At 34.1% G+C, this 14,884-nt stretch overlaps 1 protein-coding gene across 1 annotated transcript; it reads right to left on the reverse strand.

Moving 5' to 3' along the window:
• Positions 1 to 5,412: 5,412 nt before the first annotated feature.
• Positions 5,413 to 9,630, reverse strand: LOC113736396 (receptor-like kinase TMK4). Its single transcript, XM_027263337.2, has 2 exons — positions 7,139 to 9,630; positions 5,413 to 6,342 (listed from the first exon to the last, which is right to left on the reverse strand). Exons 1-2 carry the CDS (start codon positions 9,597 to 9,599, stop codon positions 5,828 to 5,830), a joined length of 2,976 nt encoding a protein of 991 aa, XP_027119138.2. The 5' UTR covers positions 9,600 to 9,630; the 3' UTR covers positions 5,413 to 5,827.
• Between the last annotated feature and the right edge of the window lie 5,254 nt (positions 9,631 to 14,884).

Consider the following 14,884-nt stretch of genomic DNA (forward strand, 5'->3'; position numbering starts at 1 on the left):
ATATTTTTGACACTTTCTATAAAAAAAAAAAAAGGAGGTAGCAGAGTGCACAACACTGATTGTTTGTTAGTATTAGAAATATAGTCAAATAAAAAGCAAAAAAAAAAAAAAAAATCTTGGCAGACATCCCATCCTATTATTAAGCAGTTTTCATGTAGTTTGATTATTTTATTAGGTACTAACTTAACTAACCCCTTGAATCAAGGCAGTTCTCATGGAGGACTTTGCTGAAGCATTTTTCTTTATTGTGATCAGGTTACCTCATCATCTTCACTCTCACTGAATAATGAAGATTTTGGCTACAAGATATTCCCCAACTGCCCCACATGTTAATCAACTGATATGATTAAGCAAGTATCAATTAACAATTTTGTGAGCTGGAGTCAAATTAAAAACTACTGGCTTGATCTAGTTATATATGTAAAGCTATTCATAAAAAATATTCAGGGGAAATATAAGAATTTAGAATTACAATAAAAGCTGTGACACTAAAAGTTGGCTGAAAACATAAATAAGTTGAAAATAAAACGAAATTAATGCGATGGCATAAAATAATTTTTATATAGTTCAAGTAAAATTATAATGGAGAGGTTATACACGGCTTTGATCTCGAGATATTCTAAATTTTCACTACAAATTATTGGTTTTCTTTTTATATTTTGTAAACAAAGCAACTGATTGAAGGTGTAGTTGATGGTAAGTCTGCAACCATATTAATTTGTAGAAATAATGTGATTAATTCTTAATTAGAATATTAGGCTCTGGCTTAACATGATTCTCGATGTAATTAAAAGATCTTATTATTTGACCACCAATCCCTTCAAAATTGGGACACTGAAAAACTTGAAAACTTTATGACAAACTACGGATAACAAGAAAAGATAATGAAAATATATTTTTAAGGAATAGTTGTGAAACATATTTCTAAATTCTCATGCAAAAGTAAATTATTTGAACAGAATAAAAATATAATAAACCTTTACCCAAAAAATGTAAAATGAAAAAGAAAAGGTTTAGGCCGTTCTGAGTTAATTGGTATTACGTTCACATTTGATTGACCAAAATTTTTGGTTACTTTTGACTTCAAAGTAAATTGGACTCATAAACGGACCAAGTTAGGCGTTGAAAACGGTGAAAACTTGTTTGCCTTGTTTCCCGGTAATCATATAGTAGTTGTTGGGGAATGGAAATACTACATGTTAGCATATCAGCTACCCAAAACAGGTCCAATCATAACTTTTTAGTTGGTATAAGTTGACAAGTAATTTTCCAATTTCAATTGCAGTCTTGATATAAGAATTATATATATGTATATATATATATATGTATGTACACACTAAAAGTTCAAAATAAGTATTGAAAAGGTCAAAATAAGGACTATTTGTTAATGATAAATTGCTTAAATGGCTTTTTTTTTTCTATTCAGGATTCGAATCTTGTACCTGACAATTGGGGTGAAAGGTTGTAGCGAGAAAGGTTAAAAAAAAAAAAAGGCACATCCTAATTAGCAAGAAAGTTACAAAAGTATATGTGGATAACCCAAGAAAAAGTAGAGTAGAGAACATCAAAAGATTCAAAGCTGTCTTGACTCCCCAGTAGGCAGAGGTATATGCACACTCAAGCCCCTCTTTCTAGCAATAGATTGAACAGATTCTGCCCCAAAAAGATGTGTAATGCCAAGAACATAAAAGAAATGTGCTTCTTAGATTTCACCCTTTTTCTATTAGGAAAAAAAATTTAAAAATAAATAAATGAATAACTAAAAAGACATGAGCTAGTTTTATGTATTTTCATGTGTACTTTGGACTGCACATTACTTCAGATCGCCTCTTCAAACATAATTTTTCCCATTAAATAACTAAGTTGGTTAGTAAAATATTTAAATGTCAATAGTATTATGGTTATGGAGCTCAATAGTAGCTTATTATAATAATATTTGTCCACCCATAACTTAAGGGACCTGAAGTAAATTGCAAGAAATTTAATACCAACCATATTAAAGGAACAACAAAAATTAATAAGTTTTTTGAGTAAAACAGAAAAGAAAAACAATTGATGCCCTCCATAAATGCAAAGACAAACAAATGTAATACTACTACAACAGTAACAACTAAGAGAGTAATCAAATCTCATTATTGATGTGAGAGAAACCGCTGTTGATGTAAGGATTATGTTAGTAAGCGAACTGTAAGAATTTCTATAAGCAATGTCTTGCTTAGTGGTGATTAAGGATGGCAATTATGCGGGTACCCGTTGGGGAGGGGGCGGTTAATAGGGCGGGGATGGGGCGAGGCGGGGGATGGGGAACTATACTAATTATGTGTATGTATATATATATATTAATTATATACATAACATATTTAATATTATTAGTTATAAATATCAAATTATGTATATGTAATATAATTAATATTATTAGATATACTAATAATTATATATTTATACTAATACAAATTGTTGATTAGTTGTACTATTATATTTATACTAAATTACTAACTACATTTTTTACAAAATTATATATTTGTATTAAATTACTAATTAATTTTTTGACTAATTATAAGCATTTTCTAGGCAGGCACACGCAGGGGTAGTGTGGTGGGGTGGGGGGAGCGGATGATGGGGGTATGGGGTAGGTTTGGGCAATGGGGCAAGAAGCGGGTGATGATCAAGTCGAACATATCTAAACTTTTCTTTATCAAAAAAAAAACTAAAACTAAAAGAGTAAGTTATAATGGTGTGGACTACAGTGGCTGCACCAAAGATAATTGGTTACATGTTGCCTTCACTTAATGAACTGCGACAGGGGACCTATCTGCTTAGTTTGGCAATAATTTGTCAGGTTTAAAATACTTCTTAGAATTTTACTTCTAATATATAAATCTTAGTTCTAATATGTCAATGGGAGGTCACAAGTTCGACTCCTATATACAGCGTCTTGAAAAGTTTTGGACCAAACCTTCACTCCCAAATAAGAGTCGGACTTTGTGGGGCTTTTCAAGTCGAATTCGAATTAGTTTCACTAAAGGAGGTGGGGATACCGGTGCTCAAAGCAAATTGAAAGCTAAATAAAGTGATTGATAGCAAGGAAGTTGTCTTTTTTTCTTCTTCTTCTTCTTTGTTTTTGGTTTAAGTTTTGTGCAACTGTTTAGTGACCTTATAATTAAAAACGAAAATATCAATTAATGAAAAATAAAAAGTAATCAGCAAAGTCAAGTTATCTTGAATTTTTCACTAAATCCATCAGTTTCTGAGAATTATGGGACTTCCAATTCTTTAAAGAGAAGAATGACATTCTAAAAAGCAATATTTGTGATCGACTTTATGCACAATAATAATGAATATGTTCTGACTAATAAAGGTAATCTGGAATCTTGAATTTAGAGTTCAATTAATTAAATTTTAATTTTCAAGTAAAATTACGAATATTTGAATATACATACAGCATAAATACGAAAACAACCGTTTGGACCATTTTCTTTTCTCTTTTATCTATAGATCCAAGAAAGATACTTGAAATACTATGGTGGCATCAAGATTAAAAAAGCTATCTGATATTATTTTATAATCTATTATTTTCTTTTTGTTTAATTCCAATAATAAATGTTTTGACAAATCTATTACTTCAAAAATTTGCTTTCTTGTACCCACACTTAGTAGTACGCTAGTAGGGCCTTCAAAGTTCCAAAACTATCCAGTCAACTATTGAATCTGATACAAAGAAAACAACACTTCCTACTTCTCTACTTAAACATGATTTTATCTCCCATTTGCCTGCTAATCTTGAGCCAATCCCAGTGCTTGAGAAGATAAATTGATAACATCAATTGCCAACACATGGCCATGCCAGCATAAATTGCCTTTTCAGGAAACAATACATTATAGGGTTTGTTTGGATAGGATATTATTTGAAATAATTACTATAACACTTTTTATGATATGATATATGTGAGATAAAAAGATAATTGAAAAGATAAAAAATTGTATTAAAAATTGTAATAATTATATCAACAAATATATTTGGTTAAATAATCTACTGTCCAAACAAACCCATTAGTATTGAACAGCATTATTAATTCAACCTAAATCCTTGTCAAGTTCCTTTCGAAATATTATAATCATAGTACTAACTTTGGGTTGGAAGTTACTTCCCCACAACATCTTGACCCCAAACCGTCCAAAAAGATTGAGATTGAGAAAGAAGAGGTCCCACAAACGTGCAACCACAAAAATCACAAGTCATCTTCTATAGATGGTGTCCCTTTCCAATCTTCCTCAATATGCGCCTTTATCTTTGCACTATCTCATCCCATGTGAGATATGACTGAAGTTCACCTTCTAATCCACCAAATCGAATGTTAAAAACATCATCAAATTGAGCAAAATAAATGATGAAATACCAACCAATCCAATGATGGGTCTTTTTTTTTTTTTTTGAAATCCTATTCTATTATAAGGAGGGATCTTGGAGAAGGGAACGATAGGAGAAGGGGAGTCTCCTGTTTTTTTTTATTTTTTTTATTCCTGCCACGATATCCTGGGTTTTGCCTTGACTAATTCGTTGGTCGACCCGGGTCGCACACCTGACTGTGGTGGGTGAGTCTCCCAACAAGGGTGGCTGCGTACGCAAAATTTCAAACCCGAAACCTGTTTAAGCGAAACCAAACTGCTTATCACTTGACCCAACCCCAGTTGGTATCTCCTGTTATTGTTCCTGCGGTGTGCCTGCTTGCTATTGTTCCTTGGCAAAATTGATGTTAGCAGCAGGATTCGAATCTTGACCAACACCCTAGAAAGGAACTTAAATTCCCTTAGTAGCCGACTTTATTTTAGATACAAAGAGGATTATATTTGTTCTTTGTATATCCCAATTTAACTTGCTCAAAAAATCTGCTAAATATTGTGTACCAAATTTTTTGAAGTTTGACTCATTAAAAAAATTGCTATGTATTTTTAGAACAAGAATGAAGAAATCGGTCATATGCCCTACAAGAAAATTATGCTTCTTCATGCAACTTGGCCAACTTTGATCCAGCAAATTTATTGAGTTGGGGAGGTAACTTTTGGCCCACAATAATTATTATATTTTGGTGGCAGAATCCAGTCCTCGTTGTCCATATGTTGTGCTGTCCTGAAAGTGGAAGCCATCACATATTTTTCTGCTAGAAAGAAATAGTACGACAAGTAAATTTGGAGAGAAAATACCATCACCAAAAAAAAAAGAAAGGTTTAAATCATGTTGCTAATGCTATCTACGGATCTTACTTTATAGTTTATTCACATTGCTGTGTCATTATTTCTTTGAATAATGTCAAGTTGCAACTGTGCAGAATCCGAGGCTCCGGACCATCCAGACAAACATTAGAATTCTCCTTGAACAGAAAGATTATTGATTTCAACAGTGAAGATGGAGAATTGAACAAGAAAGTAACTTAAAATAATAGAGCTTTAGTAAATTTACATTGGAATTCAAGTAAAAGAATTTGATACAATTTGTCTACTCTCTCTTTCTTCCCTCCTATTCCCTTTCTTACATAAAACCGTCTCACAAGAAGCTAAAAAATTTCATACTTGTAAAGTTCAAGAAATCGAACCACGACGTCAACTATAGCAGTTTTTTTCTTACAATTGGATCATTAGCATAAAACATCCCTATAAAGAGATACAAATCTAAGAGGAAAAAAATAAACAAATGGAATGAATGCGGCCTTGAATGGGGGCTGGTAAAAGACTCAACCGTGTGGACCTCAATGACTTTTTCTCCCTCCTATGATGAAGGCATGGCCTCCTTTGCGTATAATAATCAAATGCTCTGATCTTCCTTTAAGGGTTATCTGCAATCAGTTGAACTGAAAGTATCTGCAAATCCTAAAGGTTTGGAGGGAATGCTTGACTGTGATTGACTATATGAGACGTCATCAAACATTCTTGAAGTACCTTCATCTGCTTGCCATCTTTGAAGGGCTTGAGGAAGGCTCATATGGAGGTCAATGCCATAGCTTTCTTCTTCGTCGTTCTTAGCAGGTTTCCATTGTTCAACAAGAGGTCCAAGGACATTCACAGCGTGTCCCATGTCGGGTCTCTGATGTGGTTCACGGGCAGTGCAATGTCCTGCCAACTCGGCCACTTTGCAAATGCTTTCATAAGTCTCATCATCAGGACCAAGAGTTGAGTCTATAGCCTTCCGGATGTTGTCTTTGTTGATTAGGACCCTGCGGAACCATGTTACCAGATGAGACCGCTCATCAGACATGGTCTCGTCTAGTGCTTTTCTGCCAGTGATGATTTCCATGAGAACGACTCCAAATGCATAGACATCTACTTTTGTTGTCACTCGTCCAGTAGCTGTTGAAAGAAAAAGGAAAGTTTTTACAATGCATCCAACCAAATAATTAACAGCCACATTAGGAAACGAAAATAGAAAAAAATTTGCGTCTATGTGGTGCAAATGTATCATGCGTACTTGCAAATCCAAGGCCATATTACAACAGATGACATTTCGAAAAGCAAATAGGGTTGAGCTTCAAGGAGACGTATCTGATAACTAAGAAACTCAATTGAACTGTTATGTTTTGATTCATCTCATCAGAGATTGGTAGGTCACAATAAAATACCGACAATCCAAAAATGGCACAGCAATGTTAATTAATTTACCATACATTTTTAATAGCTTGCTAATTATGTCTATGTAATATTTACTACCCCACGACGATCTTCAATCACATTTATTTTTACCTTTTTCAGCAAACATAAATTATTGTAGCACTTATTTTCTAGCATTATTACTTTGTAAGCCCAACATGATCAGCTTCAAAATTAGACATGTCCACAGACAACCCCGGTAACAGATTTGGAGATCTAAATTACAATTGCAAGTCTACTATCTTTATTCATCTCCCACGTCCAAATTACATATGTTATAATAACACATATGCCACATCAAAAGATAAACTCAAGTCCATGTTCTAGTGTTCTTGGAGGATAACTGGTGCTAGATGTGGTAAACTTGTAAATTCCAGATCAAATGAGAGAACCAATTAAGTGACGAGCACAATCTGACATGAACGATAGTTGCAAAATATGCAGTTTTACTAACCAGTTGTATAGTACAGAAAATATAAGGAAATGAGGCAATACGTACCAGCATACTCAGGAGCAAGATATCCAAATGTTCCAGCCAACCTAGTCTCAACAGAGTAATTCCCGGTTGGTGCATTTCTGACTAAACCAAAATCTGCAACTTTGGCTCTCATGTCATCCCCGAGAAGTATGTTAGAAGGTTTCAAATCTCTATGAATAAAACTTTGTTGTGCCAAGCTGTGGAGATACTCAACGCCTCTTCCTACATCTAGTGCAATTGTCACCCTCTGCTTCCAAGTAAGAGGTGGATAGCCAAGCTCTTGCCATTCAAACAAATGCTGGGCTAAAGTTCCCTGTGGCATATACTCGTAAACCAAGAGCCTCTCACTGCCATTAGTACAATAACCTAAAAGAGCAACCAAATGCCTGTGCCTAACTTTGGTAAGTACAGCGATTTCTGATTGGAACTCATTCATTCCTTTTGTACCCATTGCTCCAGATTCCATTCTCTTCACAGCAATCTTGGTCCCATCATGCAATTCCCCCTTATAAACAACTCCAAATCCTCCCTTGCCCAAAACATTATCTTCACTAAAATTGTTCGTCACCTGACGAAGTACTTGGATTGGAATTGAAACATTTCCACCTTCAAAAATAGGAATCTCGGTGTGATCACTGCTGCTCTGGCTCTGTATTTCACTTGGGACTCCACCGTACCCATTCAAACCACCAACTACATTTGGCTTACTCATTTCCGACCCTTTCTCAGAGCCTGCAACTCTCCCAAAACTCTTAACACGTTTCTTGGCATAACATTTGTAAGACACAAACAAAAGAACTCCAACAAAAACAATAACCGCAACAACCACTCCGGCAATCATACCAGCCGAAACTGATGATCCTTTCGAACTCCCACTCCCTGATGGACTTCCACCAGAAGCACCAGAACTTGGTGCACCCCCAGGTGTTCTTCCACCACTTCCACTACCACCAGCAGTTTGATTTTTCTCCAATAACAAATTACCGGTATACACAAATTTCACAGTAGATGGAAAAACGGGTCTAGGACCAGCTAAATTATTATTGGAAACATCAATAGTTTGAAGCTGAGGTAAAGTAGCCAATACTTCTGGAACAGTACCATTAAGATTATTATCATTCAAATACAAGTTCCTCAAAGAAGTCAAATTTGCGAAAGCCGGGGAAATAATACCTGACAAATGCTGCTTCCCAAGACTGACCATGGTCACATTTTTCCCCTGTGGATCACAAGTAACAAATGACCAATGATCACAAGAATTATTCCCTTGCCAAGACTGAGCCAGCAACATTGGATACCCAAAACCTCCAGCAACAGCAAGAAGAGCTGTAACTTGCGGATCACATGGCCCGGGAGTCGTCCCACAGAAGCTATTAGTACTCCCCAGTTTCACGTCAACTCCAGCGCGAAACTGAGGCACAGGCCCCTGCAATTTGTTGTTAGACAAAGTTATATTCGCCAGTTTTGGCAAATTCATCAGCGAAGGCGGCACAACCCCAGTTAACTGGTTGTCCCTCAGCTGCAAATCGAAAAGATTTGTACATTTTGACAAGTCTGGGATCGGCCCAGTAAAGGCATTGGCATGGAGCCACACTTGATATATCTGTGTCATGGAAGAGAGTACATCAATACCACCTGACAACCCCTGATTGTTCAGCCACAAATTGGTAATCTCAGATCCACCAAAACTGTTGGGCAAACCCCCAGTAATGTTGTTGTAAGACAATCTCAAGCTTTGCAGATTGGGGAAAGAATCAAAGAAATCAGGAATCCCACCAACGATACTCGCATTACTCGCATAAAATGTTTGAAGATTACTACTACCAGTCAAGTATAACGGAATCTGCCAAGGAGCCAAGTTATAGTTCTCACTGATACTAACAGTTTGCAGGTTTGAACAGCCCAGAAGAAAATCCGAGGGAACCGAGCTGAAAGAATTGAAATCAAGATAAACAGACTCCAAACTGGTCAGGTTTGCGAAAGATGGTAGAGCTCCAGAGAGGGAGTTTTTCTGGAGAGAAAGTGATTGTAGAGACGAAAGTTGACCAAGCTCTGGAGGAAGAGTTCCAGAGAGGGATTGGGAGTCTAAGTTGATGGAGGTGACGAACTTGTTGGTGGAGTCACAGTTGACGTTTGTCCACCTGCAGAATGGCTTTGTGGAGTCCCAGCCTGATGGGTTTGGGGAGAGAGCTGCCAGAAGCTTTGACATGACTGCTGCATCATCTGCTTTGGATGGTTGGCAGAGATGGAGGAGCAACAGGAGCAGGAGGAAAAGAGAAATGGTGGTGGTGGTCGTGGCGGTGGTGGTGAGGCGGCGGATAGGCATTTTGGGGTGGTGAGTTGGGTGGTTTTGGGGAAGTGGGCAGAATAATATACTGAGACAGAGAAAAAGGAGTGTTTGGTTTGGTTTCTTGGAGTTGGTGTGAGCTGGTTTTTGGAAGAAAAAGGAAGCAGGAGGTGAAGATGGTGGAGAACATGGCATATTGTTGCTTTATTTTGTATAGTATTCTGGATTTACATTTATTTTATTTAGAAGTGTTTAATTTAAGAAGTGTTTTCAAGTTTGGAAGTTTTTACTTTGTTTTTTTGTTTATTTAAAGCTGATTATTATTGCTGAGTAGATGACATGCACATGACAGCTAGTTGCCTGAGCTATAAGATTTCTGTTGAAGATGTTCTTAGAGGAAAACTTTTGAGCTAAGGGCAGGAAAGGTTGTTTAAACTTTAAAGCAATTGTTGCATAAGGTTGAAGGTTATCAATGGTTAAATTTTAAATCTTACAAAATGTAGAGTTCACATAACATGTTGTACAGGCCCCCACGGCAGCTCAACCGTTACTGGTAAGTCCGTCTTTACCGTAAGATCCCGTGTTCGACCCTCACTGTGACAAAATTGCTAGCATCATTGAGCAGGACTTTGCTAATCTCAGGGAAAAAAGAAAAACATAACATATTGTACAAGTATCAATTTCAAGGTTCCAACAATTCCCATCTGGATGCATAACATATGTCTTTATTTACTAATTCTTATCCCTTGTTAATAAATAAAAACACGTGTCATCCATACAGATATATACTGTAAAAAATGAAAAGAGAATCCACCGAAAAGGAGTCAAGTTCATACGCCAATGATAAAGAATAATACTTTTACTATACATTGAAAGTAATTTTCACTGTTGAAAAAGTAATCAAGAACCAATCTTATAATTGCTTTCCATAATGAGATTTGGTAACATTTAAACCAAACGACAAAAAAAGCCAAAGAGTGTTACAGAAGGTATTCTAGGATTCTTGCAACTGCGCTTAGTCCTAATATTTCTTGTGTAAAACCCTTTGTAAGTGGAGACTGCAGCCTATAAAGGTTTTCCTTGAGAAATCATGCATGTTAAAGTTTTAATACGCATTGTACAAATGTATCATGTTACAATCTTGGTGAACTAATTTTTTTTTTTTTTAGTGTTTTTAACCTGGGGACATGAGGATTTATCATTAATTTAGTGTTTTTGACCTCAAGGACATGAGGATTATTACAAAAAAAAAAAAAACTAAAAAAATTATAATAAAAAATTTTAATGCATATTGTACAAATGACCATTTTATAATTTTGGTTAACTAACTTTTTGTTACTAGTATTTTGACCTGTAGGACATGAGGGTTTTATATGCTTTACCCAAAAAAAAAAAATTAAAATAACAAACGACATGAGGGTTGTGTGAAATGGTTGGTTTTAAATCCATATTTCTTGAGTATAGACAAAATTTGTGTGATTTTCAAAATTGGGTTTTACTTAGGATGAGATTTGAAGAAAAATGGGCCGAGTTAGAAATGAACATAGTAGTGTCATTTTGTACTATTTGTTATTTTTTGAGACATATATCATTCAATGGAATATTGGGGTTGCTTAATAAGTTGATTGAATTTCAACATGGTTTTGGAGCTAAAAACAATTAATACATAAGTTGATTGATTAACTTTTTCCATTTTCTTTTTATTGGCATTTTTTGGCTGATCAATGCATGAGGTTGGGATGACAAATTTGTCAATGCAATTGTAAAGATTGTAAAGCAAATAAATGGAAATATTTTAATTTGTTACCTCTTGTAAAACTAATCAGTAAAATTAATTAAGAAAATTCACCTATAAAAAGTGACTGCAAATCAGGACATATATATCTAAATGATTGTCGCAAATGTAAAAATTTCTCAAAATAAAAAATGTGAGTCATTTTTAATTTTATTCTATTATGTAAAGCTGTGTGTCGTATAGCGTATCATTTTTCCTCATAAAAATAGCGCGAACAAATGTAATGAGTAAAAGAAAAAATTTTAGAGAAAAAAATTTCTTTTCAACCTTCCTTCTTTTGCATCTTTTTTTCTTTAAAAAAGAAGATGAAGAAAATATCATACAAGATTGAACTACTCAATAGAAACTACAAAAACTAGTTTTTTGGCTCTTGATTTTCTGTGGAACAAAATAACCATATATTTCTTTTGTAACACATATTTTGAAGGGTCATTTTGTTTCTGAACAACTTCAAAAAACTGAAGGGCAAAAAACGCCCATAATATAATATCTTGGAGTACTTTGACTGAATGATTTTGGCCTGATCAAACTAGAACATGTAATCATGTGAAAGATGTGAATTCAATCAGTTATTATTTTTTAGAATTTTCTACTCACTATGAATCTAAAAACTGAAGAAGAAGAAAGAAACAAATAAATAAATGGTATAAAAAAAGAAAAATTTCCAATCATATGGAGAGAGACAGATAGGAAAAGAGATCTCAATCAAATGCAATAATGCAACTACCAACAAGACGAATCGAATTAGTTGAGATTCAACTTTACAATATTATTTTGAGTTTAACTCAATTACTATAAACAAAAATTACAAAAGCAAAAAATAGTTTTTCCTTGCTATTTCCAAGAGGACATCAATTTACCCTACCAAGGTAGTGAAGGGGAGGGAATGAGAGTTGAATCATGGCTTATGATTAGGGAAATCATAACTTCAACTTTAATCACTTGTGCCAATTCTTGATATCCACAGTTCTAAAAAGTTAATTTAAGCTCACTTCTAAGGTAAAATTATCCATTTGTGACGATATCTATACAATAACAAAGGGAGAAAAGTGACAGTTGAATAAACATTTTGTGTCATTTTTTGTATTTTCAATTTTGCCGTTAAAAAATCAATTTTGACCCTAATCATTGAATCATATTTGCTAATATAATCTCCTATAACTCTCTTAAATATTGCAACTACTAAATTAATTACAACTATATTAAAGAAAAAATTACTAATGAATTGCAATTTTTCATGAAGAATTTATATAAAATTTAATTTTGTAAAAACAAAATTAATATAGTCAAAAAAATCAATAATTATATCTAAACCGCACACATATTGGGTTTGCTCTTAACACTAGTACTAATTACTTGTAGCATTTATTAACATTGCTGGACTTCACTAGAAGCTGCTCAATTCAACACAAAAAGTCCAGTTTTACTTATGATTGCTAAAATTTGATTTTAGTTCATAAAATTTTGATTCTAAAACATTTCATAGTTCAAAACTTGTTTATACTCAATCTTCTAAATTTCAATCTGGCAAACTTTTTTTTAACTTTTTAAATATATTTGGAAAGGAATTACTTAGAAAAATATTCTTTTCAATATTTTCTAAATACGTTTTCCCACCACCTTTATATCTTCTAAGCACTTTCTTACGTATCATGCGCTGATATGCATTATATCAGAAAAAAAAAATTGCTGTAGTAAATAAAATAGATTTTTTTTCTAGACAATTTTAAGTCGAAACATTTTGTCCTTTATTTTTAGCTGGTGATTGATCGATTGTAGGCTGACGTCAATTTAGAAAATAAATATACTTTGGAGCCCAATAAATTAAAAAATGGTTTTGTTAGCTTAGAAACTTTCGTTGCATGGCGGCACAGCTGAGAGCGACGGCGAGACCCGCCGCTGCCGCGTGGTGCCTGTTGCCAGAACGCAAATCCAAAAACGTGTCAGCAAATAAAAATTGTTTTTGAAGGTCAAACATATAATTCAATAGGGTTCTAGAAAATAAAATAAAATAAAACATATGCGGCTAATAGCGTGAATTTAGGACCTAATTAGACGGAGAAAATGCGTTGGTTTTGTTCTTTTCCACTTCCGAAGTATTATGATGTTGCTGTCAACTTGTTGTTTTCGTTGTCTTGTCAAAATCATTTTGGAAGTGGCCTACGCATTATATTAAATATGAGTAAATCTTATTAAATACGTTATATACATTGTCCCTTGAATTTATATATAAAAATTGAATTTCAAAATCAAATTTTACATAATTGTCATTCATCAAATACTGACAGTATACATACTGAAAGATTAATCCATCGAATATTAATGACTTCTAGTCGAGCATATTTTGATTATTATAAGAGGCTTCAAGAAAAATTTAATATGAAAGTGAAAAAAAATGCAATCATTTGAGGTCTTCTTTGTTTGGAGAATAATTACAAATCTTTTATGTACTTTCTTAGACTTTGTGTTGGGCAATATTCTTGAAGCAATTTAATTACATAAAAGTGTTTAAGACATCATTCAGATACAAACAAAAACATTTTTTCTATTTTATTTTTCTGAATCTTTTTTTCTGGTTGGGAGGTTCGTCTAGTTTGTTAGGAACGCATTTTGTTACTGTTCAGTGTGGTTAAAAGAACTAAAAAAGCGCTCCCTCCACCCAATAATTTTGTTCATTTGTCAAGAATTTAATTTTTTAAGAGAGCATGTAATAACTGTGATTAGTCAACGTGGGTTTGAATGAAATTACAATATGGTCCTCAAACATAAATTCTGTAACTAAGAGGGTTGATGGTAATCTTAAAAGTAACCTTGTAATTGGCCAAATATGAAATCTAAGATTATTTGGTAGGGTTAAATACAGTTTACTCCCCTAAACTTAACACCTCATAACAAGTTGCCCTCTTTAACTTAGTTATATACATTTTGCCCCTTATATTGTCTGGTCGAATGTTAATGATAAACTTTCTGTTCAAAATTTTGATAAATGACATCATAGGCCATACATAATTTTTATTAGATAATGGTATACTTTAAGCCAGGATATGGAGTGCTTTATATGGAAAAGATATTGAGTCACATGACATGAAAATTTAAATAATACTGTAGAAGATCACAAAATACCAAAGAGTTAAAAAATTATGGTGTAGAATAATTGTTTTTTAAAATTTCCAAAATTTTTGACACTATTTTCCATTGCTTCTCTTTGTTCTTTTAGATTGTAAACGAATTGTACTTGGTAGTTTCACTTACTTTGCAGCTCTTACAAGATTTTAATGAGTCAATAAGCTACAAATCGTCCCCCTCGGTTAGCTCGGGTGGCCTGTGTAGCCTCATTAGGTGAGACAGGTCTGGGGTTCGACCCTGAGCCTGGGCAACCGGGGTATTTTCCTGAGGATCGGTGGGGCCCGCTCTCCTCGGGGTTGGTAGGATTAGTCGGGGTGAGCCCGGACACCTTCCAACTGAAAAAAAAAAAAAAAAAAAGCTACAAATCAATATTTTTATGCCATATTTGCAGTTTGCTTTATATTTTGTTTGGAGTCTATATTATTTGGAAAAAAGAAAAACTCAAGATCCTCTAAACACGTTTTCCACCACCTTAGTGTTTACACTTTTTTGTCATGTAAACACTAAGGTGGTGGAAAACGTGTTTATGTCATAAACACGTTAATTTACTCGTTAATTT

This window comes from Coffea arabica, chromosome 3e (genome assembly GCF_036785885.1).
Source record: "Coffea arabica cultivar ET-39 chromosome 3e, Coffea Arabica ET-39 HiFi, whole genome shotgun sequence".
In the NCBI taxonomy this organism is placed as follows: Eukaryota; Viridiplantae; Streptophyta; class Magnoliopsida; order Gentianales; family Rubiaceae; genus Coffea; species Coffea arabica.

Coding starts and splice junctions, on each gene's coding strand:
- LOC113736396 (XM_027263337.2), bottom strand. CDS start 9,599: ATGCCATGTTCTCCACCATCTTCACCTCCTGCTTCCTTTTTCTTCCAA. Junction 6,343..7,138: donor TCTTGCTCCTGAGTATGCTG/GTACGTATTGCC, acceptor TTCTTTCAACAG/CTACTGGACGAGTGACAACA.